This window comes from Lithobates pipiens, unplaced genomic scaffold (genome assembly GCF_037356315.1).
Source record: "Lithobates pipiens isolate NorthernLeopardFrog02 unplaced genomic scaffold, aLitPip1_a1.2 Scaffold_1, whole genome shotgun sequence".
Lineage (NCBI taxonomy): Eukaryota > Metazoa > Chordata > Amphibia > Anura > Ranidae > Lithobates > Lithobates pipiens.
The window spans coordinates 87142485-87168691 of record NW_027507685.1 but is presented as its reverse complement, the minus strand read 5'-3'; the positions used below and the strand labels follow the sequence as shown (position 1 = coordinate 87168691).

The window sequence follows — 26207 nt, the reverse complement described above, 5'->3', positions numbered from 1 at the left end:
CGGTGCACTATTGCTAGGTGGCTCAGAGTAGCCATTGAGCAGGCTTATTCAGCAGCAGGGAAAGAAATCCCAGTGGGTATTAAAGCACACTCCACTAGAGCTATGGCAGCCTCCCAAGCAGAAAGAGCAGGAGCGACGCCAGAACAGATCTGCAAAGCAGCAACATGGTCCAGCTATTCCACCTTTGTTAAACACTACAGAGTGGATCTGGTGTCGGCAGGTGAGCAAACCTTTGGGCGGAAGGTTTTGCAAGCTGTAGTCCCACCCTAACTGGTAAGTGCTCGCTTATCCTCTCATAGTGGCTGTCCTGAAAGACGATTAGGGGAAAATTAGAGTTACGCTTACCGGTAACGTCTTTTCCAGTAGTCTTTCAGGACAGCCCTAGTTCCCACCCGAAAATTGGGGGGAGTCTTACAAAGACCAGAGCGCAGCAGGATAATAGTATTTGATAAATATGTTATTAATGTGTTCTTGTGTCTCCCCAGCTGGCCGGAGGTATTCTCGATATAACTGAGGTCCGGCAGGGGAAGTAAGAATTTATGGGCTGGCGCAGTGTTTCCAGAGGAAGAGGAGGAGTCTATCTCTCATAGTGGCTGTCCTGAAAGACTACTGGAAAAGACGTTACCGGTAAGCGTAACTCTAATTTTCCTGTTATCAGCCTTGCCGCCGTGTTTTGGATCAGTTGTAATCGCGCAAGTTGATATTGTGGTAATCCTATGTAAAGCGAGTTTGCGTAGTCCAGTCGTGAATTAATGATTGTTCCAACTACCACTGCTTTGTCATTCTTTGGGATAAAAGGGATGAGTCTGCGAAGCATGCGCAGCAGATCGTGAGATCGACTGACTACAGATCCTATTTGCGCATCCATTGACATTTGTGCGTCTAAAATAACCCCGAGACTCTTCGCTTTGGTCTTTGGGGAGATAGTCTGCCCAAAGACGGTTGGTGGAGACCAGGAGGTTTTGGTTGCGGACTTATGATTTGGGTGTAAGATAAGAAGCTCTGTCTTTGATTCGTTCAGCTGGAGGGAGTTGGTGGTCATCCAGTCCTCTATTGATTTGAGGCAGTTTTCAAGTTGTTGTTGGTGATCTTTTTTTCCATTGATCCGGAAATAAAGTTGCGTGTCGTCAGCGTAAGAGTGGAAGCAGAGATCTGAGCATCTGATGATTTGGAGGAGTGGGCAGATGTAAATGTTGAAGAGAACGGGTGACAATGTTGTGGTATCGCATTCCAAACATCTAGGAGGAAAAAGCAAAGCAAGCCCTTGGCTGAAGCGATGCAGCCTGGGAGTATAGAGAGCAAAGCAATCTTAGTTGACACTAGTGTTGCTTTCTTATGACCATGTGAATTGTCAAAGGCATGCAGGACTTGGTCCAGAACTTGTGAATTGGTGGGCTGGTCCACCTTCTGTATAACATAGTTCCTGTCCCCTTGCACCTTCAGGATACTTTTGAGGTGGCAGGATATATTGTATGTATTGTGTGATTGGTACAATGGTACCAGCATTTCATAGTTCTTTTTTTCTTGTGCTGTGGATGCTACTCCTGAACGTAGTCCGATAGAAAATATTTTGGTGGTGTTTTCCCAAACAAATGAAGTCTAGGTCATTTTCCCAAGTTGAGATGTAGTTGGGAGTGTGGGGTGAGCGTAAGTAAGTAGGATGGTGCAAAATTGGGAAATTAGGTGAGTAGGTCTGGCTTTCTGGAGGCCTAGGGCTTCAAATGTGGTCAGCCCAATGCAGTCTACCTCATGTACAGCATGGTTCCTGTTCTCATGCACCTCCAGAATAGTTTTGAGGCGGCAAGATATATTTAACTAGTTGCTGACCGCCGACCGTCAAATGACGGCCAGGCGGCGCACCTATTGTGGCGGGAGGCCGTCATATGACGGCCTCCCGTTTAAACAGGGAATGCGCGCGATCGTGCGCGCGCATCCCTGTTTCTTCGGTGGCGGCGTGTCACGGAGACACCGCTCGCCACCGAAGGGGGTGAACAGCCATTCGTTATGGCTGTTTACCACGTGATCGACCGTGATGAAGTCACGGCCGATCACAGATGGTAACATCCCGAACGTGCACGGCGCATGCGCGCGATCACGTCGGTGGCGGCGTGTTCCCCGGGAACACTGCTCGTCACCAACGCTGGTAAACAGCCATTGATCACTCAAATGTAAACAAACCGTGGTAACGGGATGTTACCGGGTTCTCCTCCTCACACACCGATCGTGTGTGAGGAGATTGCGGTAACATCTCGTTACCGCATACAGTGTACACCAAACATACTGATTGCCCCCCCCCCCCCCAATAAAGAGGACCTGTCACCACCCCTCATAGTACCTGTCAATCACAGTCCATCAGAGTACCTGTCCCGGCCCATCAGAGTACCCGAGTACCTGTCCCGGCCCATCAGGGTACCCGAGTACCTGTCCCGGCCCATCAGGGTACCCGAGTACCTGTCCCGGCCCATCAGGGTACCCGAGTACCTGTCCCGGCCCATCAGGGTACCCGAGTACCTGTCCCGGCCCATCAGGGTACCCGAGTACCTGTCCCGGCCCATCAGGGTACCCGAGTACCTGTCCCGGCCCATCAGGGTACCTGCCACCGCCCATATGAGTACCCGAGTACCTGTCACCAGGCCATCAGAGTACCCGAGTACCTATTTGCAGCCCATGTCTCATAGAATATACGTTGGGGTGTTTGCTTTCCAAAATGGGGTCATTTTGTGGGTAATTGCACTGTCCTGGTGGTCCAGGACCTTCAAAAGTGTGATGGGTAGGAATGAAATAAGATGTGTCATTTATGCTCCTAGAACGCCTGAACGTACTACTTCAATGTTCGGCCTCTCTATGTGGCCAGGCTGTGTAAAAGTCTCACACGTGTGGTATTGCCGTACTCGGGAAGAGTAGCAGAATGTATTTTGGGATGTAATTTTTGCTATGTGTTAGAAATATCTTATAAATTGACAATTTTGTGTAAAAAAAAAAAAAAAAAAAAATGCGTTTTAATTTTTTTCCACATATTCCAAAAACTTCTGGAAAAAAATTAACCATTCAAAAGACTCATTATGCCTCACAGATTATACGTTGGGGTGTTTGCTTTCCAAAATGGGGTCATTTTATGGGAAATTCCATGGTCCTGGTACTCCAGGGACTTCAAAAGTGTAATAGGTGGTTGAGAAATGAGATGCGTCATTTTTGCTCGTAGAACGTCTGAAGGTACTACATCAATGTTGGGCCTCTGTATGTGGCCAGGCTGTGTAAAAGTCTCACACATGTGGTATCACCGTACTCGGGAAGAGTAGCGGAATGTATTTTGGGGTGTAATTTGTTGTATGCATATGCTGTGTGTGAGAAATAACCTGATAATATGACAATTTAGTAAAAAAAAAAAAAAAAAAAAATCTTCATTTTGCAAAGAATTGTGGGAAAAAATGACAACTTAAACTCACCATGCTACTTACTTAATACCTTGGGATGTCTACTTTGTAAAAGGGGGTCATTTGGGGGGTATTTGTACTTTCCTGACTTGTTAGTGTCTCAAGAAATGAGATACACCTGATGTACTGAAGGCCTGATCAGAAGTGATCAATTTTTAGTGATTGGCACCATAGTTTGTAGACTCTATAACTTTCACAAAGACCAAATAATATATACTAATGTGGGTTATTTTTACCAAAGATATGTAGCAGTATAAATTTTGGCCAAAATTTTATGAAGAAAAATTACTAATTAGCAATAATTTATGACAGAAACTAAGGCATTTTTTTTCACAAAATTTACGTTTTATTTTATTTATAGCACAAAAAATAAAAAACCCACTAGTGATTAAATACCACTAAAAGAAAGCTCTATTTGTGTGGAAAAAAGGACGCAAGTTTCATATGGATACAGTGTTGGATGACTGAGTAATTGTCATTCAAACTGTGAGAGCGCTGAAAGCTGAAAATTGGTCTGGTCAGGAAGGGGGTGTAACTGCACTGTTTTGAGGTGGTTAATGTGTGGTGAAAGGACAATGGTACCAACATTCTGGTATTTTGGCAGCTCATTTATTTGATTAGGCTGCTTTAACCACTTGCTTACTGGGCACTTAAACCCCCCTCAGCCCCAGACCAATTTTCAGCTTTCAGCGCTGATGCACTTTGAATGACAATTGCGCGGGCATACAACACTGTACCCAAATGAAATTTTTATAATTTTTTTTTCCAGCAAATAGAGCTTTCTTTTGGTGGTATTTAATTACAGCTGGGAGTTTTATTTTTTGCTAAACAAACAAAAAAAGATGCAAAAAAAAAAAAAATCATGTTTAATAGTTTGCTGATGAGGCGGCACTGGTGGGCACTGATGGGCTGCACTGGTGGGCACGGATAAGGCGGCACGGATAAGGCGGCATGGATGGGCGGCACGGATGGGTGGCACTGATTGATGGCTCTGGGCGGCACTGATGGGCACAGATATATGGCACTGGGGTGCAGCACCTTAGTTGAGGCAGACTGTGGGCACTGCTGGGTGGCACTGTGGGCACTGCTGGGTGGCACTGACAGGGGGGTGACACATTTTTTATTGATGTGCCAAAGCAGGGGGCAGGTGGGCACTGGCAGGGCTGGCCGTGATCGGGACTGATGTCCCGATCACGGCCGCCAGGTGATCGGCTCTTTTTTTTTTCTTCTACTCGCGCTGTCAGCGCGAGGAGGAATAATAGCCGATTACCGGCTCCGTTATATCACATGATCAGCTGTCATTGGCTGACAGCTGATCACATAAGGGGTCGGGATCGACCCCTTGCTCGGATCGGTGATCAGGCGAGTCTCATAGACTCGCCGATCACAGAGCGCGCCGCGCGCGCCCCTCAGGGGGCGCACAGGCCGCTCGTGCACGGGACGACGTCAATGGAGCCCAAGGACAAAAATGACCCCCAGTCCAGTGACTTTGCCTAACCTAGGCTGAGATGTTGCTATTTAGTATGCTGCAGGCAGGAGGAAGCATTTCCTCAGTCTCCTGTCCCCCAGTGACCAGACTGTACATTGTAACTTAGTTTGTAGGTGAGAGGTCACAGCAGGGACTGACCTTTTTTGTCAGACATTTGTGAACACCAAGAACTGTGCAGGTACCAAGATTTACATGATTGTGCCATCTTTGAGCCCGAGAAGTAGATTGGTGGCCCTCTGTAATGCCTAAACAAAAGATGGAAACTTTTTTTTTTTCTGCAGGTACCCTGTAGGGGGTGGGGACCTCCCACAACTCTGCTCCCTGCCTGGGCTATGTACAGTTCAGTGATGATATCACAGCTAATTTTACAACGTAGTATCTGGGTTTGCAAAGGAATGTCAACAAATGCCATGTAGCCATCACTAGAGTGAGTAGCTGCAAAGAGGATGCAGGGAAAAAAGGGGTGGGGGTGAATATATACACACTTATGTAAAAGTTGACTTGCACAGAAGTGGATGCAGCGTTGAAGGCCAACACTGAGTTTGAGGAGATGGCAGCAGATCACCCATTCGTTTATTATTTTCTTAAACCGATCGCTCAACACCCACCCTCCCTATTGAGGGGACCGTGCCAGTGTTCGCTCCTTACTTATGGAAAAAGATGACATTCTCTCTAACAGCATCATAACGGTCCATTTTGGCTTTGTGATTCATAATCTGATTTTTATGTGTAGGTCTTGTCCATCGTGTCGTTGTCTAGGGCTGCCGTGTTCTATTTTTAGACCTTTGAATCAGACGAGTAGAAAGCTATTTTTAGATTCTTGGGTCACTTATTTTCATTGATACACCTTCCTCTCAGACAGTGTTTAAAAAATAAAAAAACTTTAGTTTGCTACTGTGATTTTATTTTATTTTTTTCCCTTTTCTCCTCAATTGTTACATCTTTGTACTACTGATCTCTGGATGCCTCTCTGCAGCCACTTCCTGTCCTACTCCAATGATGGCTGCTTGGTGGTTTCTCCAGGTGCCTTTCCTGATGGTGACCACAGTGGACGATGTCTGTGTAATGTGTGGCAAAATAGGCGCTCTCTATGGAAGACAGCGTGAAAACACGGCTTAATTGGGAGAGAGAGACATGGCGTTGTCACCCTAGAACAGGATGTGCCTAAACAAGGACCTTCTAGACAGGATCACCAGATAACAGTAGACAATGTCTGTATGTGTGGCAACATAGGCTCTCTATGGAAGTCCAAGTGACAACAAGGGCACAATTGAGAGACAGAGACATGGCGTTGTCACCCTATAACAGGAATTGCCTAAACATGGACCTTCGTGGCAGGATCATTTGGTGACAACTGTGGGCTATGCCAGTGTAATGTGTGTCAAAATAAGTGCTCTCTATGGAAGCCAGAGTGGAAACAAGGGCACAATTGAGAGACAAACATAGTGTTGTCACCCCATACAAAGAAGGGCCTAAACAAGGACCACCTCGGCAGGATCACCTGGTGACAACAGAGGGCCATGCCAATGTAATGTGGGTCTAAATAGGCGCTTTCAACGGAAGCCCGTGTGACAACACAGAGGCACAGTTGTGCGACAGAGACAGAACTTTGTCACCCTATAACAAAGTGCCTAAACAAGGACTTCCATGGCAGGATCACCTGGTGACAACAATGGACCATGTCTGTGTAATGTGTGGCAAAATAGGTTCTCTTTATGCAAGGCCCCGTGACAGCAAGGGCACAATTGGGAGACAGGGACATGGTGTTGTCACCCTATAACAGGAAGTGCCTAAACAAGGACCTTCATGGCAGGATCACCACTGGGCCTTGCCAATGTAATGTGTGTCAAAATAGATGCTCTATGGAAGCCTGTGAGACAGAGTGACGGCACAGGGCCACAATTGGGAGATGGGGACTAAGTGTTGCTACCCTACAACAGGAAGTGCCTGAACAAGGACCTTGCTAATTCTTAATGGCATCCCCACGCACCTTCTAACATACATGCCAACACACATGGTGCCGCAGTGCCAAAACATTATTATTACATAATTATTTGCCGCTACTTTTCATTCTTGTTTGATATACCATTGTAATTACACGTTAATGGAGTGGGGTGCGTGCTTTGCAACCAAGCAGAGTGTGTATGTGAAGGCTGAATGGGAACACAGTTAGTGTTTGGTTTTGTCTGCTGAAAGCTTTTTGGAATGTCTCCAGAGCTTCAGTAGGAAATGGATGACTAAAGTCTTCCTATGGGCTACGTAAGCGGCTGAGGCTTTTCCTGGCTTGCTGTTCTGCTCCAATCCTTATTTGGCCATCTGACTGGTCCTTTGTAGGTGATTCTCCAGTGTTCTCCTCCTCTCTCACACTGCCTCCAGACTTGGAGAAGCTCAGCGTGGCTTACAAAAATCACAATTGACTGCCCCTTCATCCTGTATATATTAACGTGGACCTCAACCCCATTTTTTGTTCCTTGGTTTTTGTATTGGGGGGGGGGGGGGGGGGAGTGGTACACCTTGCCTAGGTGAGTGACGTTCTCATATGCCCAAAGCCTCCAGTGATGCTTATAGCAGGCATCTCGGGAGGCTTCAGGACAATCTAGGACACACTGAGTCATGAGGGTCCAAGTACAAGAACCAAGAAGAAACAGTCAGCTTTCGATGTGGTGGTGGACAATGCTAAAGCAGAACAGCGCTGGACTCCTGGAATTTTTAGAGAGATCCAGCCTGGAAAAGCATGTATGTATGTATGTATGTATATGTGTATGTATATGTGTGTGTGTATGTATATATATATATATATATATATATATATATATATATATATATATATATATATATATATATATATATATATATATATATATATATATATATATATATATAAAAATATAATATAGTTTATTATTTATTTTACTCCATTTTGGCCTACTAAAAAAACAAAGAAGTTTCAGACTTGTAGTCTCTCTCTACAGATCTCCCAGTCGAGCCCCCAAATTCAGTAAGGGGATACTTTTTGTGGGTTGGGCGCTGTGGACTGTGACCATGTTTCATGTTACACCCTAAATAGGGTTAGAGCTTTGCGCTTTTATGTACAAAATAAATACTGTTTGATCCTGCCAGATATTAGTGGAGTGGGCTGATAACCTCCTATGCTGCACTTATATCAGTTACATTGATCCCAGCTGTGTCTTTGGGCTACAGAATGTCCCCCCCCGTGTTATGAAGGAGAGGTGGCATGTTCTGTAGTCCTGTCCTAGGGTGATAATGCTACTACTCCATAGATACAGTACAGTTACTAAGTATTGTGACCCTGGAAAAGGACTACAGAACACCCCCCCTTCATAACACGGGGAGACACGTGGATCATGCATGCAGTGCACAGAATTCTGCAGACTATCCCTCTAGCCGCAGTTCCATACCAAGGTACCAACTTTTATTATAGGACTAGAGGAAGTGTCAAAGGACTAAAAGCGCAGTGGCATTGCATTTGTGCTTCATTGAGGTCTTCACATTCACACATCTCCTGGATGAGCCCCCAGATTCAGTAAGGGTAGATGCGTTTTGTAGGCTGTGACCATGTTTCATGTTCTGCCCTAAATATGGGTGAAACATGAAATATGATTAGCGAGGGTTAGCCTTTTAAGTACATAATAAATATTGATTGATCCTGCCAGAAATGTAGTGAGCCAATAACTTCCTGCGCTGCTATATCAGTTACATCAATCCCAGCTATCTCTTTGGGCTTAGGACCTTTTGTAGGATGTCATACCAAAAAAAAAAAAAAAAAAAATACAATTGCATTATAAATAATTTTTTGCATTGAAGCTGGAGGAAGCGTCGGTGGCCAACGGGGCTGGAGGAAGCGTCGGTGGCCAACGGGGCTGGAGGAAGCGTCGGTGGCCAACGGGGCTGGAGGAAGCGTCGGTGGCCAACGGGGCTGGAGGAAGCGTCGGTGGCCAACGGGGCTGGAGGAAGCGTCGGTGGCCTACAAGTGTGGGGAGACATCGCTGCATTTTTGCTCCATTGAGATCTACTCTGGCAGGGGAAGATGGGACTTGTAGTTTATCCATTCACAGCTCTCCCAGACGAGCCCCTGGATTCAGTAAGGGGAGTACGTTTTGTGGACTGCAAACATGTTTCATGTTCCACCCTAAATATGGTTGGAACATGAAATCTCATCAGAGAGACTTAGCATTTAAGTACAAAATAAATACTGGTTGATCCTTCCAGAAATCTAGTGAGCTGATAACTTCATGTGCTGCACTTAAATCAGTTCCATTGATCTTGGCTATCTCTGTGGATTACAGAACATCTCCTTATGTTATGTTATGTTATGTTATGAAGGAGGGTTGGAATGTTCTGTAGACCTGTTCTAGGGTCACAATGCTACTCCTCCATAAATACAGCACAGTGACTGAGCAATATCACTCTAGGACAGGAGTCTCCATATGATTTTTGACCACTTCTGAACCGCCTCCCATCATTCTAAGTCGGCCCTTTGACGTTAAATAGTGTTTATGGCAGCATATAGCTGCCATAACCCTGGTATTCTGTTATTTCGGCGTGTGGTCCACTTTATGGTAAAAGTGGTCGCCGTGGTGGATTTGCCGGGAGAGGTGAGCACCCCCCCGCCACGTCCTTGTTGTCTCCGCCACTTACCGGAGCCGTCGGTAGCGGCGGAGATGATCCTTCGACTCTATGCCATTGGATGATGGCAACGACATCAAGAGTCACTTCCACCCAATGGCCTTAAAGGGACTTTTTATTTTTTTTAATGTGTAAATTAGGTCTTTTTGACCCCAGATCTCACATTTTTAAACAGGTCCTATCATGCATTTATTTTTATTTATTTTTTTTTTTTTTAAACCACAGTGTAAAAATGCAAAGCAAAAAAGGTGTTTTTATATTTATTAAAAAAAAAAAAAAAAAAATGTAAGCTCCAAGCTCATGTGCAAAAGCGAACGCATATGTAAGTGGCGCCCACATATGAAAACTGTGTTCATACCACACGTGAGGTATCGCTGCAATCGCTAGAGCGAGAGCAATAATTTTAGCACAGGACCTCCTGAGTTACAACTGGTAACCTGTAGAAATTTTTAAACGTTGCCTATGGAGATTAAGTGCCAAAGTTTGACGCCCAATCCACGAGTGGGCACAATTTTGACATGTTGGGTATCAATTTACTTAGCGTAACATTTTTCACAATATAGAAAAAAATTGGGCCAACTTTACTGTGGTGGTGTTTTTTAATTAAGTGTGCCCCCCCCCCCCCCCAAAAAAAATTGCGTTAGTAAGATGGCTGCGCAAATATGGTGTGATATAAAGTATTACAACGACGGCCATTTTATTCTCTAGGGTGCCTGAAAATATATGCTGCCCCATCATTCGTGCCGGTGGGAGGAATGGTTTCCCAATCGTTGGTGCCGGTGGGAGGAATGGTTTCCCAATTGTTGGTGCTGGTGTGAGGAATGGTTTCCCAATCGTTGATGGCGGGGGGAGGAAGAGTGTCCCGCCGTTGGTGAAAATGATATGAATATAGGGGTGGGTGGCGCTGCCCATAACCTGAAGAGTGCTCCTCCGCAATGGGTCACTCTTTCCAGGTGAATGTGCAATAAATGGGTGAAAAGACACTGCCATCAACTGAAGGATAATCCTCCACAGTGAATCGCTCCTTTTTTTTTTTTTTTTTTTTTTTTTTTTTTAAGGCCTGAGTAGTGAGTGCTAGATAGTATGGTTAATCACAAATAAAATAAATATCATAACGGGTGTTCTCAGCCTGTGCTTAAGATGAGTTTATACAAAATGAAAGTCCTATTAGTGCCAGTTGCTAACTGGTGTGTCACCCTGCAGTGTGAATGTGCTTAATGTAATAGTGGAATGTTCTCACCCAATCAGCAATTATAGTCAGATTTCATCCTAAACAATTCATCTCAACAACTATATCATGAAAGTGCAGCATGAATTAATAGGGGTACACCGAATGAGGTTTTTTGGTGCTGAAACCGATACGAAAATGACCAAAACTTATTTAAAAAAAAAAAATTATTTTTATACAGGAGATGGTCAGAGACTGGGGGCATGGTACAGGCGATGGTCAGACTGGGGACATGGTACAGGAGATCAATACAGCCTTACCAGTGCCTGTCAGATGCAGCCAGCCAGCGTCCCCAGTGCAGCTAGCCTGGGCAGGGGAAGAGAGAGAAGAGCCACTGCCGCCTGGTTGATTAGAGTGCTGGGAACATCACAGCTTTCATTTTAATAGCTGTGTGTTCCCCGCCGCGCGCTGTCACATACAGCCCCTCCTCTTTGTCCGGGCACTTTGATAGAGAGATCACCCGTCCAATCCTGGGGTGGGTGATCTGTCTATCAAAGTCCCCCGGACAAGGGGGAAGGGCTGTATGTGACGGCACGCGCGGAGAACACACAGATATTGAAATGAAAGCTGTGATATTCCCAGCGCTCTAATCAACCAGGCGGTGGCGGCTCTCTTCTGCACTATACACCCCCGTGATGGGCGGCACCAGGGACTGGGGGTGGAGCCCCCCCCATTTTCTGCTCCATTAGCGGCCGTTTTTCTCTTTTTGGCAAATTGCCGAAAAGGCCACTCACCAGATCGTTGCACCCCTGCAGGGATAAATTGCATGCAGTGAGTGTAGTGGCAGTCCTCCCAGGGCATTCACCTCCTCCTTAGCTCAGCACATAATGGGATATCCAGATCCTTGTGCCCCTCTGGGGGGCTAAGCCGTTCCCAATAGATTAAGTTGCAGTAGTTGCCGCCTCTGTGGTAAACCGCAGGTTATCCTCATGGACAAAAGAAATGGGTACTCGTGTAAATCCAGATGATTTTATGAAAAATGTATTAAAAACACCACTTGACACAGTCGGGGGTGTGTGTGTGAGCTAGCATAGCTTGGTTGCAGTACAAGCTCCGGCTTACACGTTTCGTCAGAGGACATCATCTGAGGTCCATCTTTGGTGTCAGTGGGAGGAAGAATGTCCCATCTTTGGTGTCGGTGGGAGGAAGAATGTCCCATCTTTGGTGTCAGTGGGAGAAAGAATGTCCCATCATTGGCATTGTTTGGGGGAGGGGGGGATAGTGCCTTAAGGGCTGGATAAGTTAAGCAAAGGACCACATCCAGCCTATGGGGCCACAGTTTGGAGATCCGCCCTAAGACACCAAGTATGCTACTGGCAGGATTACTAGGTGAAAATAAAGGATCAAACTATTTGAAAAAAGAAAACGAATGCAGCCGTCCCTTACCAGGGACTGGTAAGCTGCAATATATGACTTTTTTTTTTTGGGGGGGGGGATTTAGACATCCTTTAATATAGGGGATTTTTTTATTTATTTCTCAAATAAACACTCTTCGTCGGATTAAAAAGCTCGCCTTCCTTCTGGCCAAATATACCATTTATAGATAAAAGGATTGTATATAAGCCATGTCTTAACATTTTCGGGAAGGCACAGCGACTTAACTATATGTTTCAGGAGGGCCGCTTATTATACTGTGTTCGCTGTTGCTGACTCTCTTTTTGAAGGGATTCATTGTATTTCTGCCAAAACTGGAATTTAGTAACCCCCCCCCCAACTCCCCCAGCCCACGCCTTTCTGTTAAAACACACACATACTCTTTGCCTCGGCCTAATGAGACTTTTGTTTACTCGGCTGGAAGTGGCTTTCTGCTTTGGGTGCAGGTTTTTATCCCAACGTACAGCAAGAGGCCACACTCCACTGGGAGTTCTATATTTATGGCCAGGCCAAAGGGTAAGGGTTGACTTGACGGTGAACTAGTTTATAAACTGGTTAATGGTGCCGCACTGACTGGTGAGTGTTTTGGGTGAGTGCGTTTTTGTACACTCGGTGGAAAACACTTGATTATTGACGTGCATAGTCATCGCTTCGCCTTGACGATCCGTAATCCTGTTAGCTGTGCAGCCCCCCGATTCATTAGATGCAGCTAATTAAAGGCTATTCATGAAATTTGCATTTGTGTGTTCTTCCATTTCTAGAAGGCGTAACCGCTCAGTTAGCGGCCTTTTTCCACCTTTTGTGCATCCCTCTGGCCCTTTTAGACACTAATCTGTCTTTTCCTATTGCCCTGCTATAGTGGTGATATCTAGCAGTCTCCTGTAATAGGTTTCCGGTCTGTCTCTCGATGTGTCCCCAGTCTCCCAGCGGCCCTCTGTGGCATGTCCCCAGTCTCCCAGCGGCCCCCTGTGGCGTGCCCTGGTACTGCATCATGGGACATGTGGTCCCAAAGAGAAAGAGGTCGGAGATACTTCCTCTTAAGTGATTTAATGTTTGTTACCGATTGGATGTTTGGGGCTTGTAGTGAATTTAATCCCAGAGAGCTCCTAACCTTCTCGTAGTTTCTCACTAGAAGAACAAGATAAAAGAAAAAAGGTTGGGCATGATATAGGAGGACATGGAGGCTTGGAGTTAAATATGGGTGATGTCCAGGTATACACTTTAATTCTAATGATGTATTAAAGTATAATCCTTTAAACTATGCATTACTTGCTTTGTGCTAACATTGGTCCTAAATTGAGGCCTGTTCAGCCTAACAGGCATAATACACATAGATGCCATTTGTTCAATGAAAATTCTTCTATAAAAGCACAAAGAGGTGTAGAAAAAACAGCTTTTTTGAACATCTCTACCCCTAAGTTTCTTTCCTTTTTTTTTTTTTTTTTTTTTTCTGGCCTCTGCTGTGTGGTTATGATTCCCTGCCCAAGTAGACAAACGCGGCGAGATCACAACTGGTTCATGATCTGTGGACTACTCAGTTCGCTAACTTTCATTAACTATTTACCATGCGGTGTAGCTAATTCATCTGAACTATTAACAGGTGTCAACTCGTATATGCTCCTCCAAATGTATCCATTTAAATAAGCTTTAACCCAGGCACACTCAATCAGGGTCCTGTGGAACTCTGGGATCCCTCCCAGATGTTACTAGAGGTTCCTTGAGCTGTGGCTGGTTGACCTTCTATTTGATGATGCTTGCATGGATCCAAGGTTAACACCACTTGGCAGAGCCACCTGGATGATTCCAATGATTACTTTTAGGTATATGTAAAGGTGGCATTATGACCACCACTGTAATAAAGGCCACCAGTGTAAGGGAAATTTTCCCATTGACTGCAAAAAATCCTGAAGACCTGAAACTTATTTCACTTCCAGGGCACGGTTTTAAAACCGTGCCCAACTCTTAATTTATCCCCAGAGCGGCCATGGTGCTTTGCCAACAGCTAAGGAGCTTTACATCTGGAGGCCAAAAAACCCTAGATCAGAGCCCTGTGTTTTATGGTGGGCCGGGCACCAGCACAACAGCAACCGATGACACTGTGTAGCAAGCTGCCCATACCATGGAAATGTATTTCAATGTGCAGTGCCATTGAATTTTTTTTGCCTCCCTCCTAAATTGCCTGTAGTGTTCCGAGGGTTTGGGGACTGCTGCCTTAGAAAACAGAGATAGACGGCTAATATTCAATGTGAAGATTGTCCCTTCCCCACCTCACCTATTTGAGGCTTCATATTGGTAGACTGTACTGTCAAAAGAATTTAGACTTCTCTCCAAATAACTGAGCTCAGGTGTTTCCAGTAAAACGCACTGTTAATACTACAGCATACAAAGACATTTTAGATGTGCTCTTCCAACTTGTGGTAACAGTTTGAAGGCCCTGTTTGTTTCAGCATGACTGTGCCCCTTTGTACAAAGCTAGCTCCATACAGACATGGTTTGACCAGGTTGGTGTTGAGGAACTCTAGTGTCCTGCACAGAGCCCTGACCTCAACCCTACTAAACAAATTGGGGATTAGATCTTCTCATTCAGCCTCAGTACCTTAGCTCATCCCTACTGAACACCTTTGGGATCAGGTCTTCTCATTTAACCTCAGTACCTGATCTCAACCCTCCTGAAGACCTTTGGGAGGAATTGGAGCTCTAATCCAGGTCTTTTCAACCAATGCCAGTATCTGACCTGATCATAAAGTCATTGTTTGACTATTTTTTTACCATCGGAAATACAGAGCCATGTCTTCTAACCGTACATCAGTACCTGACCTTACAAATGAGCACAAATTCCCACAGACACGCTCCAAAATCTTGTGAAACCTCTTCCCAGAAGAGTGGGTGCAGCTGTAACCACAAAGCTCGAACTCCAAATAATTCCCATGATTTTGTAACATGGTTGGGGTTCTTCAACAAGCTTAGCTAGGTGTCCACAAACATTTGGCCATCTAGCATAAGTGAGCCTTTCTATAAGAGTAAAGGGACCGCTAAGGAGTCTGTGTGGGAAGACTGTGCCAAGCTTGACCTTTTTCGGGAACGCCAGCCTCCTACATTCACCGCAACTATTGATTGGTTTTTGTACACGATTTTAACCATTACATCTGCTTTCTCTCTCTTGTATGATGAGTTTAACTACCAACGTTTGTCACAGTTTTGCTTAAATGGTTAAATTGCTTAAACTTTTTGCAATTTCATTTTTATTTTTACTTTAGTGCGTACGCTGCTGTCGTGTTTTGCTATGTATGACTTGCCGTGCAAGCTCTGCTTTCCTACCTCACCTTTGACCAGTCATTTGGAAGAATATCATTGTTATCTTTCGGGGGCATACAGTGGGAAGACAAGTGATATAAACATGGTCACACCTAGGGAGATCCCTTGCTATGCAGCCAAAAATAATTTGGAATGTTTCACCTTTCTGAGTCTTTTCAGTTATTATTAAAGGAAGGGAAATCTTTTCCGTAAGAGAAATGAACTTAAAGCGTACCTTTCATCATTGACCTCCTCTAATATTCACAAATTCTTTACAGCATTTCTCCCAATTTTTATTTTTTAATAAAATATTTGCTGTGCCCTCTTCCTTATGCCTCACTTAGGGGAGGGTGATGCTCTTGGGAAATCCTCATCACAAAATAAGGATACAGGGCAGAGTAATTCCTGTTTCCACATGTTGCTTTCTCGTTGGCCATGGTGTCGCGCCATCAGTTGTGATTGATGTTCTATGTAAAGGATTTTGGGGAGTGGTGCATGGAAATGGGTATTTTCTCTGCATCTCTTGGCAATCCTGTTGCTTTTGGTTTGCTGTCATGCACTGTTTTGGGGGGGAAAGGCAGATCATTTTTGTGCTACCTACCAGCCCATTCAAAATACTGGGCTAATTTTATGCGCAAGGATATATGGGTTGATGCAAAGTACAGTGAATCTGTAAAGTATTAACAGCGCTTCACTTTTTCTACATTTTATGTTACAGCCTTATTATGGATTCAATTTATTATTTTCCTTAATATTCTACAAACTATATCCAATAATGACAACGTAATAGAAGTTTGTTTGAAATCTTTGCAAATTTATTAAAAAAATTAAAAAGCAAACAAAATCCCACCTACATAAGAAGAATGTGCAGCCTTTGCCATAACACTCCAAAATTGAGCTCAGGTGCATCCTGTTACCACTGATCATCCTTGAGATGTTTCTACAACTTCATTGGAGTCCACCTGTGGTAAATTTAGTTGATTGGACATGATTTGGTAAGGCACACACCTGTCTATATAAGGTCCCACAGTTAACAGAGCACAAACCAAGCCATGAAGTGCAAGGAATTGTCTGTAGACCTCCAAGACAGGATTGTATCGAGGCACAGAAGGTCCCAATGAGCACCGTGGCCTCAATCTATAAATGGAAGAAGTTTGGAACCACCAGGACTCTTCCAAGAGCAGGTGGCCAGGCTAAACTGAGCGATCAGGGGAAAAAAAGGGCCTTAGTCAGAGGTGACCAAGAACGTGAGGGTCCCTTTGACAGAGCTCCAGCTCTGGCACAAAAAAAAGGCATGACAGCCCTGGAGTTTTCCAAAAGGCACCTGAAGGAATCGCAGACTGAGAAACAAAATTCTGTGGTCTGATGAAGTAAAGAGAACTCTTTTTGGTCTGAATGGCAAGCATGTCTGGAGGAAACCAGGCACCGCTCATCACCTGGCCAATACCATCCCTACACTGAAGCATGGCGGCATCATGCTGTGGCCATATTTTTCAAAGGCAGGAACTGGGAGACGAGTCAGGATAAAAGGAAAGATGAATGCAGCGATTTAGAGAAATCATTGATGAAAATCTGCTTGAAAGCGCTCTGGGGCGAAGGTTCATCTTCCAACAGGACAACGACCCTAAGCACACAGCCAACATAACAAAGGAGTGGCTACGGGACAACCTTGGTGAATGTCCTTAAGTGGCTCAGACTTGAACCTGATTTAACATCTCTGGAGAGATCTGAAAATGGCTGTGCATGATGCTCCCCATCAAACCTGATGGAACTTGAGAGGTCCTGCAAAGACGAATGGGAAAATTGCCCAAAAATAGATGTGCCAAGCTTGTAGCTGCATACTCAAAAAGACTCAAGGCTGTAATTGGTGCCAAAGGTGCTTAAACAAAGTATTGAGCAAAGGCTGTGATACTTATGTACATGGGATTTGTTTTTGTTTGTCAAAAATAAATTTCTTTCACGTTGTCATTATGGGGTGGTATTTGTAAAATTTTGAGGAAAATAATGCATTTTATCTATTTTGGAATAAGGCTGTAACATAACAAAATGTGGAAAAAGTGAAGCGCTGTATATACTTTACGGATGCACTGTATAATGTGAATGGGCCCCCAAGCAAGCTTCCCAAATTACTTACAAGTTGGGCATGATTCCCCAAGGCAGAAACATGATGGCCTATATAGTTTCACAAACTATGGCGTGATGAGGTTGCCTACTCCTGCCCTAGACAACACGCTGGACAACAATTTGTGGGCACCAGACCATCACACCTATATGAGCATGTTGGCCATTTCATTCCAAAACCATGGGCTTTGATTATGATTTTGTCCCCCTCCTTGTGGCTATAACAGCCCCCGACTATACTGAGATGTTCTACAAGATTTTAGAGTGTGTATGTGGGAATGTGTGTCCATTAAAGAGTTTTCACTGTGAAAAAAAAATATTAAAAGGCAGCAGCTACAAATACTGCAGCTGCTGACTTTTAATAAATGGATATTCACCTGTCCCAGGATCCAGTGATGTCGGCAGCCGAGGCCGATCGATCGCTCGGCTGCTGCCACCGCCCTTCTAGGTGAGAGAATCAGGAAGTGAAGCTTTGTGGCTTCACTTCCCGGTTCCCTACTGCGCATGCGCGAGTCACGCAGCACAATAGGGATGGTCCCAACAGACAGCGTGCCGGGACAGGAAGAGGCATAGACTCCCGTGGGAGTCTATGCCAGGAAGTGGGTGAAAATACCTGTCTTAGACAGGTATCTGCACCCCCTCCCCCCTGAAAGGTGCCAACTGTGACACCGGAGGGGGGGGGGGGAAGGTTCCAATGAGTGTAAGTTCAACTTTAGGGTAGAACCCTGCTTTTAAGCTAATTGAACTATTATGACTCGCCATAGGATTTTCAGTTAACCCCAAAAGGTGCTCAGTAGGGTTGAGGTCAGGGCTCTGTGCAGGTCACTTGAGTTTCTCCACACCAAACTGTAATGGGGCATCATATTCCAAAACCATGGCCATTATGCATTTGCCCCTTTCCAGCTGTACCAGCCTCCACTCTACTAGAAAGGATTTCTGTTGATGTCTTTGGTAATCTCTGCCCATTTGTGAGGCTATGTACTTATATTGGATGAGAAGACTTGGCTGACAATAGGACCTGTAGTCCACCCCAAAAGGTGTTCAGTAGGGTTGAGGTCAGTTTCTCCACACCCAGCTGATGAAACCATTTCTGTATGGAGTTGATTTTGTACATGGGTGAACAGTCATGCTGGAACAGAAAAGGGCCTTCACCAAATTAGCAGCGAAAGGTTGAAAGAGCACATTTGTATAAAATGACTCTGTATGCTATATCTTGAAGGAGGCAATGAACTCTAAATGATGCGCCTCCAAAAAAAAAAAGTGAGAGGACAAAAGTTTAGTTGCCAGTATTGCTTGTACTCATGTCAGTGCTGGCACCCTGAAGACTGGTTGGGTAATGAGGAAGAAGTAACAGGAGAGGGGGAGGAAACCCAGATCCAAAGAATGAGTGAAGCAGGGAGATCCTTGCACTGCAGGTCCACAGGTACAGCTTCCCCTCCAGCAGGAAGAACAGCGAGCAGGACAGTAGTCACATCACCAAATCTTATGAGGCTAGCAGTCGGTGCCCTACCTTAGATGATCTCACACTGCAGATATACAGCTATGAGGGTCAAGGCACAGGAAGTGCAGTACTGTTTTTCAGGAAAGGTTCAAGACAAAAGGTGACTTCAGACAATTTCTAGATGTCCCCATTAACGTAGCACACCTTCATTTTTGAGCTCAGGTCTACTGTAACCCTTTACTGGGTGTTCATGTTGTGATGGTCAGGTGTCCATGTATTTTGAGTTTGACCATATGGTGTAGCTCACCCGTTGTTTCAGATATTTTTATCTTCTTGCTGCTGCTATTACACATGCACTTGTGCCTGTAGAGTCATTCAGTGGCTTTGGCTTATCTTACATTTTGACAGATAATAGGCTCACAGTTTGGGTGTCATTAAATAAAGCATACCTCCCACCCCTTCCTCTTCGGATATGTACTCAGATGGTGAATGCTATTTTTGGAGGATGTTGCTCATTTCCTGTGATAGACCTACCCTTGGGTTTGATTGCATGTACCTAAACGAATGTATGTTTAGTACAAGGCAACACATGTTTTATGCCCTTGCCATTAAAACATCTTATTTAGATGAACTCCAACTCCAAGTGTCTCCAGAATGTAAAAAATAAAGTATATGTGTGTGTGTGTGTGTGTGTGTGTGTGTGTGTGTGTATGTCCCCCGCCGCTTACTGGTGGTTCCTGGTCTTGCGTTACCAATCAGTGAGCCCAGGAACCATCTGGTGTTTGCAGTCGTTTGGCCCTGTAAACTTTTTTTTTTTTGATTTCTTAAGCAAAAGATAGAGCTATAGATAAAAAAGTGTGTGTGATTAATATAGTGTGTGTAATAAATATATATATATATATATATACACACACACAGTCACGGCTCCTCCCCCCTCAAAAAATGACATGCCAAATGTGACATGTCAGGGGGTCACCTGCATTTAAGCGACAGTTCCATTTTTGGGTGGAACTCCGCTTTTAAGTGGTGTAAAAAAAACTAATTATAATTTGTTATAATATTCATGTGATTCGGTCAGGGTTCATATCTACTTCTATGTAACAGTTTTTTTTTTGTTTTTGTTATTTGTGTTTTTTTTCACCTACTTGTGAGCACTGCTTGGCGGGGTATAGAAGGGACCTTCGCCTGTGAGGAAGGCTTGGTTTAATCAAACAGGTAATCCTTTGAGAAATGGCAAGCTGTTTCATGTGATCCAACACTTGCTTCTGACCAAGAGAGAGAAATCACAGAGAGCGTGCGTCGTGCAACTGTCCCCAATGTCTGTAAGTCGAATATTCTTTAAATTAGCTTGGTTACTTTATAACTAAACCCATGTAATTTGTTCCTGATTATTTCTATAAGTAGAATGTGGTTCCCATTATCTCTGGACTTTTAGAATTCATTGTTTTTCTTTAATGGGAATTTGCTTTGCATTAACTGTTGGCAGAAGTCATGGCATCCTTCATCTGTATTGGACTTGCGTCTTTATAAATATCTTTGTTTTACTCCTATTTAATTGAAGAGAAACTTTCTGGTAACGCGGCCTTTCAATTTATTTTGCTTTTCTTTTAAGTATTCTTATAATTACAAACCAGAAAATAAACAAAGATGAGAATTGTGTTGGGTAAATCGACCGTCCAGCTTTGACTTAATGATGTGAGGTCTACCAGCATTGAATTCTCCACAGGATGTTTTTATTAAATCGGCCTATTCACCATCACTAAAAGAAATGTTTAAAGTGTGTTTTTGCTCATTTATCATCTTGTATACCAAAAAAATAAAAATAAAAATCAGTTTCCCCAAGAAAACCAAGCGTTTGTATGGATGCTGTGAAATTTTATTGTATTTGGAACCTCTTTGCATCGGAAAAATGTCTACCTTTTGCAACTGAGCTACCGTTGGTTGGGGGCTCAATGCTTTAAAATCCAACATGACCCATTTATTTTGTATATGTCTGGCAAGCAAACATTTTTCATTGCCCAAGGAGGACTGTGCAGCCTCAGGTACTGATGTTAGATGAGAAGACATCGGCAATCCAGTTCATCTCAAGGGTGTTCTGTAGGGTGCAGGACAGGGCTCTGTGCAGGTCAGTTGAGTTCTTCCACATCTTTTTTTTTTCAGCTGAGCTACTGGTGGTTCCTGAGGGTCAACGTCTTAAAATCCAACACGGTCAATGCATTTTTTGTTCGTCTGAGAAGCAAAAATTTCTCATTGCCCGAGGAGCCCCTTGCAACCACTGGTGAAACCATAGGGTTCCATGGAACCCAAGTTGAGAAACCCAGAGAAGATCATCAAAACACTTAGTATCAAACAGTTGATGGACATTAATGTGTCCTCATACATTGATGGTCATTGTAGTGCCCTTCCCTCCTACATTGATGGTCATGGTAGTGCCCCACCCCCTCATACATTTAGGGTCAGCTTTGAAGAATTGGACCTCTTGCCGATAGCTAAAAAAATTCTTGGTGTCAGTGGTTACTTGTCTGAAAAGCAACAATGCTTGAGGAGGACCTTGCAGCCTCAGGTACTGGTGTTGGATGTTAGATGAGAAGACCTCAGCATTCTAGTTCATCTCAAGGGTGTTCTCTAGGGTGCAGGACAGGGCTCTGTGCAGGTCAGATGAGTTCCTCCACACCATCCTTCTTCCTTCTTTTTTTTCTTTTTTGTTGAGCTACTGATGGTTCCTGAGGGTCAACATCTTAAAATCCAACATGGTCAATGCGTTTTTTTTCATATGTCAGACATTTGAGATGCTAAAATTTTCTAATTGCCCGAGGAGACCCTTGCAACCTCTGGTGAAACCATAGGGTTCCATGGAACCTGAGTTGAGAAACCTAAACAAGACCTCCTACATTGTTAGTCGATGTAGTACCCCTTTTACATGTGTAGTCAATATAGTACCCCTTTGCATTGGTGGTCAGGTTTGAAGAATTGCACCTCTTACAGATGGCTAAAAAGATCAGAGAAGCAACAAATTCTCATTGCCCGTGGAGCCCCTTCTCTGGGGAAACCAAAGTGTCCCATGGAACACAAGTTGTGATCACCAAAACATTTAGTATAGCATGAAAGGGGGGGGGGGGTGTAAGAGAACATTGATGGTCATTGTAGTGCCCTCTTACATTGGTACTCGGTCATTGTTGTGCCCCCTTGCATTGGTAGTCATTGCAGTGTCCCTTTACATTGATGGTCAGTTTTGAAGAATCACACCTCTTATTGATCGCTAAAAAGATCCTTGGTGTCAGTGGTTACTTATCTGAGAAGCAAAAATTTCTCATTGTCAATGAAGCCCCTTGCAACATCTGGAGAAACCATAGGGTTCCTTGAAACCCTAGCTTTAGTATGGCATGAAAGGGGAGACGGCAAGAAAACCTTTTTGCTTCAGGACATGCTGGCGTTTTCAATAGCTCATTTGCCTTCGTTGACCTCATTTTTGAGAGCAAGAATTTGATTTTGTGAGTTTAAGCTCTATTTTACACTTAATGACCAAACATTACAGTGGGATGTTGGACATCCCATTTCAAAACCTGAACGGGTCAGGTACGGATGTCAGATGAGAAGACCTCAACATTCCAGTTCATCTCGAAATGTCTTTGTATATGAAGTATTAATGGTATTCTTTACCCCTTAAATCTGATCAAACTGAGGACGTCAACATTATTTCGGTTATGTAGATAGAAATGATGTTTGGGTATCCACACAATGGATGGCAGAAGTTGCCAACCAACAGGGATTTTGGCCTTGATCTTAGTGAATCGAGAAGGGCTATGTGTTTCAGAACTTAAAATCCATCTAACTTTGACAATATACTTTTTTTGTTCCAGATTAATTTTATTTGCAATGCCCATTAGGTCCAGATAAACCAATTAAAATATATTTGTATATGAATCTACAGCACTCTGTTGTACTTTTTTTTATTTTTTTGCTGTCTCTGATCACATCTGGGTCTATGAGTTTGATTTAAAAGGGTGATGTGTATGCTCATCCCACTACCCAAAATTGAAGACGAAACCCTTGTTTTTTTAATGCTCTATGAGGAAAGCAAGATTAGATACCGTCTGTGTTAATTTTTCCCTGCTGCGTTTTTACTTTGGTTAAAGTGGATCTTCCATGCCAAGCTGAAGATTCCCATGTTTAAAAACCACCTACCGTATATACTCGAGTATAGGCCGACCCGAATATAAGCCGAGGCCCCCAATTTACCCCCAAAAAACTGGAAAAAATTATTGACTCGTGTATAAGCCGAGGGTGAGACATGCCTGTCCATCCCTGTGTGTCCGTCCATCCCTGTGGGTCCATCCATCCCTGTGTGTGTCCATGCATCCGTGTGTGTGTGTGTGTGTGTGTCCATGCATCCGTGTGTGTCCATGCATCCGTGTGTGTGTGTGTCCATGCATCCGTGTGTGTCCATCCATCCCTGTGTGTGTGTGTGTGTGTGTGTGTGTGTGTGTGTGTGCATGCATCCGTGTGTGTGTGTGTGTGTGTGTGTGTGTGTGTGTGTCCGTGCAGCCTGCCTGTGTCTGTCCAGCCTGCCTGTGTCTGTCCAGCCTGCCTGTGTCCGTCCAGCCTGCGTCCCGTCCAGCCTGCGTCCCGTCCAGGCCCGTCCCGAGCCGAGCCTCCGTCCTTCAGCTCTTCGTCGGCGGCCATTCTAGGATTCAAAAGCCGCGCCTCCGTCGGTGATAGGCGGAACACTCAATTTCCCACTGACTGCTGGGAAATTGAGTGTTCCGCCTATCGGATGTCCGTGATAGGCGGAACACTCAATTTCCCAGCAGTCAGTGGTCCGCCTATCATGGACGTCCGCTCATCCTCATACTACGGACGAGGATGAGAGGATGTCCGTGATAGGCGGAACACAGACTGCTGGGAAATTCAGTGTTCCGCCTATCACCGACGGAGGCGCGGCCTTTGAATCCTAGAATGGCCGCTGTCTGTCTGCTCGACACGCTGATCGGGCAGACAGACAGCGATGACTCGAGTATAAGCCGAGGGGGGCACTTTCAGCCTCAAAAAAGAGGCTGAAAATCTCGGCTTATACTCGAGTATATACGGTATATTTGTAGACTTGCCTTATTGCCAGCTTCCAAGACATCCGGGAGGCACGAGAAACCACATCATTCCTTCAGGTAAAGCTGGGAGCTCAAAATCCCAAGATAATGTACTCCATCTAATTGTATGTGTGCTTTCTCACGGGATTTTAAACTCCCAGAAGGCACAGTGACGTCCATGAAAGTGTTGAAGGCTAAAGTTGATGTTTTATTTTCCTGGTCTGCAATGCTTGTGGAGGCATGAGTGACGTCACCATTCCCCCTCAGCTGCCTCCTAGGATAGCTGGGTGCTAGATATTTTGAGCTCTTAGCTTTGCAGGAAGGCATGGTGACATCAGCCATGCCTACAAAATGCGTTGAAGGCCAGGGCCAAGGTAAGTAAAAGAAAACCTCCACTCCGGCAAGGTCCACTTTGAATGGGAAGCTTTTTGGCTCCCTTTTAGCCCACCTCATCATCAGTTATTTTTTTGGTTGTATGGTCTTGTGTACCATAAAGCAAAAACACGAAGGCAGAAGGTAAAAATAAAACCGAATACCAATTTCATCTTCACAGGTACCATCTTCATAGGGTTCCATGGGACAATGCCTCTTTCTGCTTTTTACTAACTTATCAGACTACAAAGGTTCCTTGGTGCATTGAAAAATACCTTTTGGGTTATTTAAAGTGGTGTTGCCACCAAAAAAAAAAATTGGAAAAAAAATATTTTTACTCTCCTCTAAATGCCTGTTACTAGGGGGTCCCTCATAGTCTGCCTTCTTCCTTGCCCGGGCTGGTGACATCACTTCCCCTCCTGCCGCACAGTCATCTGAGACCTGTCTCGTGTCCCAGATGACTGTGCGGCGTATCACGGTGCCCGGCGCCACTCGCGCATGTGCAGTGGGTGCCCGGCTGTGAAGCCACAGCCAGGTGCCCACAGTAAGAATGCTGGTGCTGTGAGTGGGGAGGGGAACGAGGGGGGGGGGCTTTTAGTAAGTCAGCAGCTGCAGTATTTGTAGCTGCTGACTTTTTTTAATATATTTTATTTTTTTATTTTTTTTTTAGGGGGCACCCCACTTTAAAGTAGAACTATATGCAACCTTTTTTATTTTTTTCCATTTTGGATAGACCAAGGGAGGGTTATAACCCCCTGTCAGATTTTTTTTAATTTTTTTTTCCCCGCCATCTGGGTCCCATTGCAGAGATTTCACTTCCTGTTCTATAGCCAAACAGGAAATGAGAGGAAATCCCTGAACATTAAGGCTACTCCTTGGGGACCCCCAGATCACCAGAGTAGTGTCCCCCGTTGGAAGATTTCCTGTCTATTACTTTTTAAGGGACAACCCAAAATTTGGGATTTACTTTTACTTTCACTTTCAAGGATAATGGTAAACGGGGCAAATAGAGAGGGGGGGATCTCTGGGGTCACAGATGGCAATAAAAACTGACAGAGGTTCCCTCTTCACTCTATCCGAATCTAAAAATTGAAAAGTTTTACATATAGGTATAATTTAAAATGGGCTGCGGTAATTTACGTCTTTTGATGGGATATTATGGGCTACACGGCCTTTTTGTTCACTAGGTTTGGGATACATTTCTTTTGAAGTTTCTAGTTGAGAAAGAAAAATTTAAAATTCTTGGGAGGGTTGACATTTGTTTGCTCGCCACTTCATTGCTATACCAGAGAAATATGAGCGACTGTGTTAGAGGTCTCAGGAATGTACTTGCTGATAGCTGTACCAGGCTCAGAACCAACCCTGCAGGTGGGGGAGGATAAAGTATTCCGTAAGCCGAATTTTTGAATGCATATGTTGAGGCCTAAGAGCATGTGCTAGTCATATTAATAATAATATTTCAGGTATTTGTATAGCGCCATCAATTTATGCAGTGCTTTGTATATACATGTTTACAATATCTATATCTATATCTATATCTATATCTATATCTATATCTATATCTAATATTATTCTCTATAAACATCTCTCTATATCTGCAATTAAGCTACCAGCATGTCTTTAGAGTGTGGGAAGAAACCTGCACAGGGAGAACATGCAAACTCTAGGCAGATTTAGGTGAAAATGCTAATCACTACACCACTTTGCTGCCCTATACCTGCTA

General features: G+C 44.3%; 1 protein-coding gene across 3 annotated transcripts in view; it reads left to right on the top strand.

The window, feature by feature from the left end:
* Positions 1-26207, top strand: part of LOC143942767 (moesin) — a 191876-nt gene that overhangs the window by 41472 nt on the left and 124197 nt on the right. Inside the window, exon 1 of one of the 3 annotated variants that reach the window (XM_077464195.1) lies at positions 7462-7659. The exons of 1 other annotated variant lie outside the window; for it this stretch is intronic. In XM_077464195.1, the coding sequence (XP_077320321.1) occupies positions 7537-7659 (123 nt within the window). In that variant the 5' untranslated portion in view covers positions 7462-7536. Of the gene's footprint in view, positions 1-7461; positions 7660-20329; positions 20351-26207 lie in introns of those variants that run through there. One more of the 3 variants, XM_077464336.1, reaches the window with a different exon arrangement.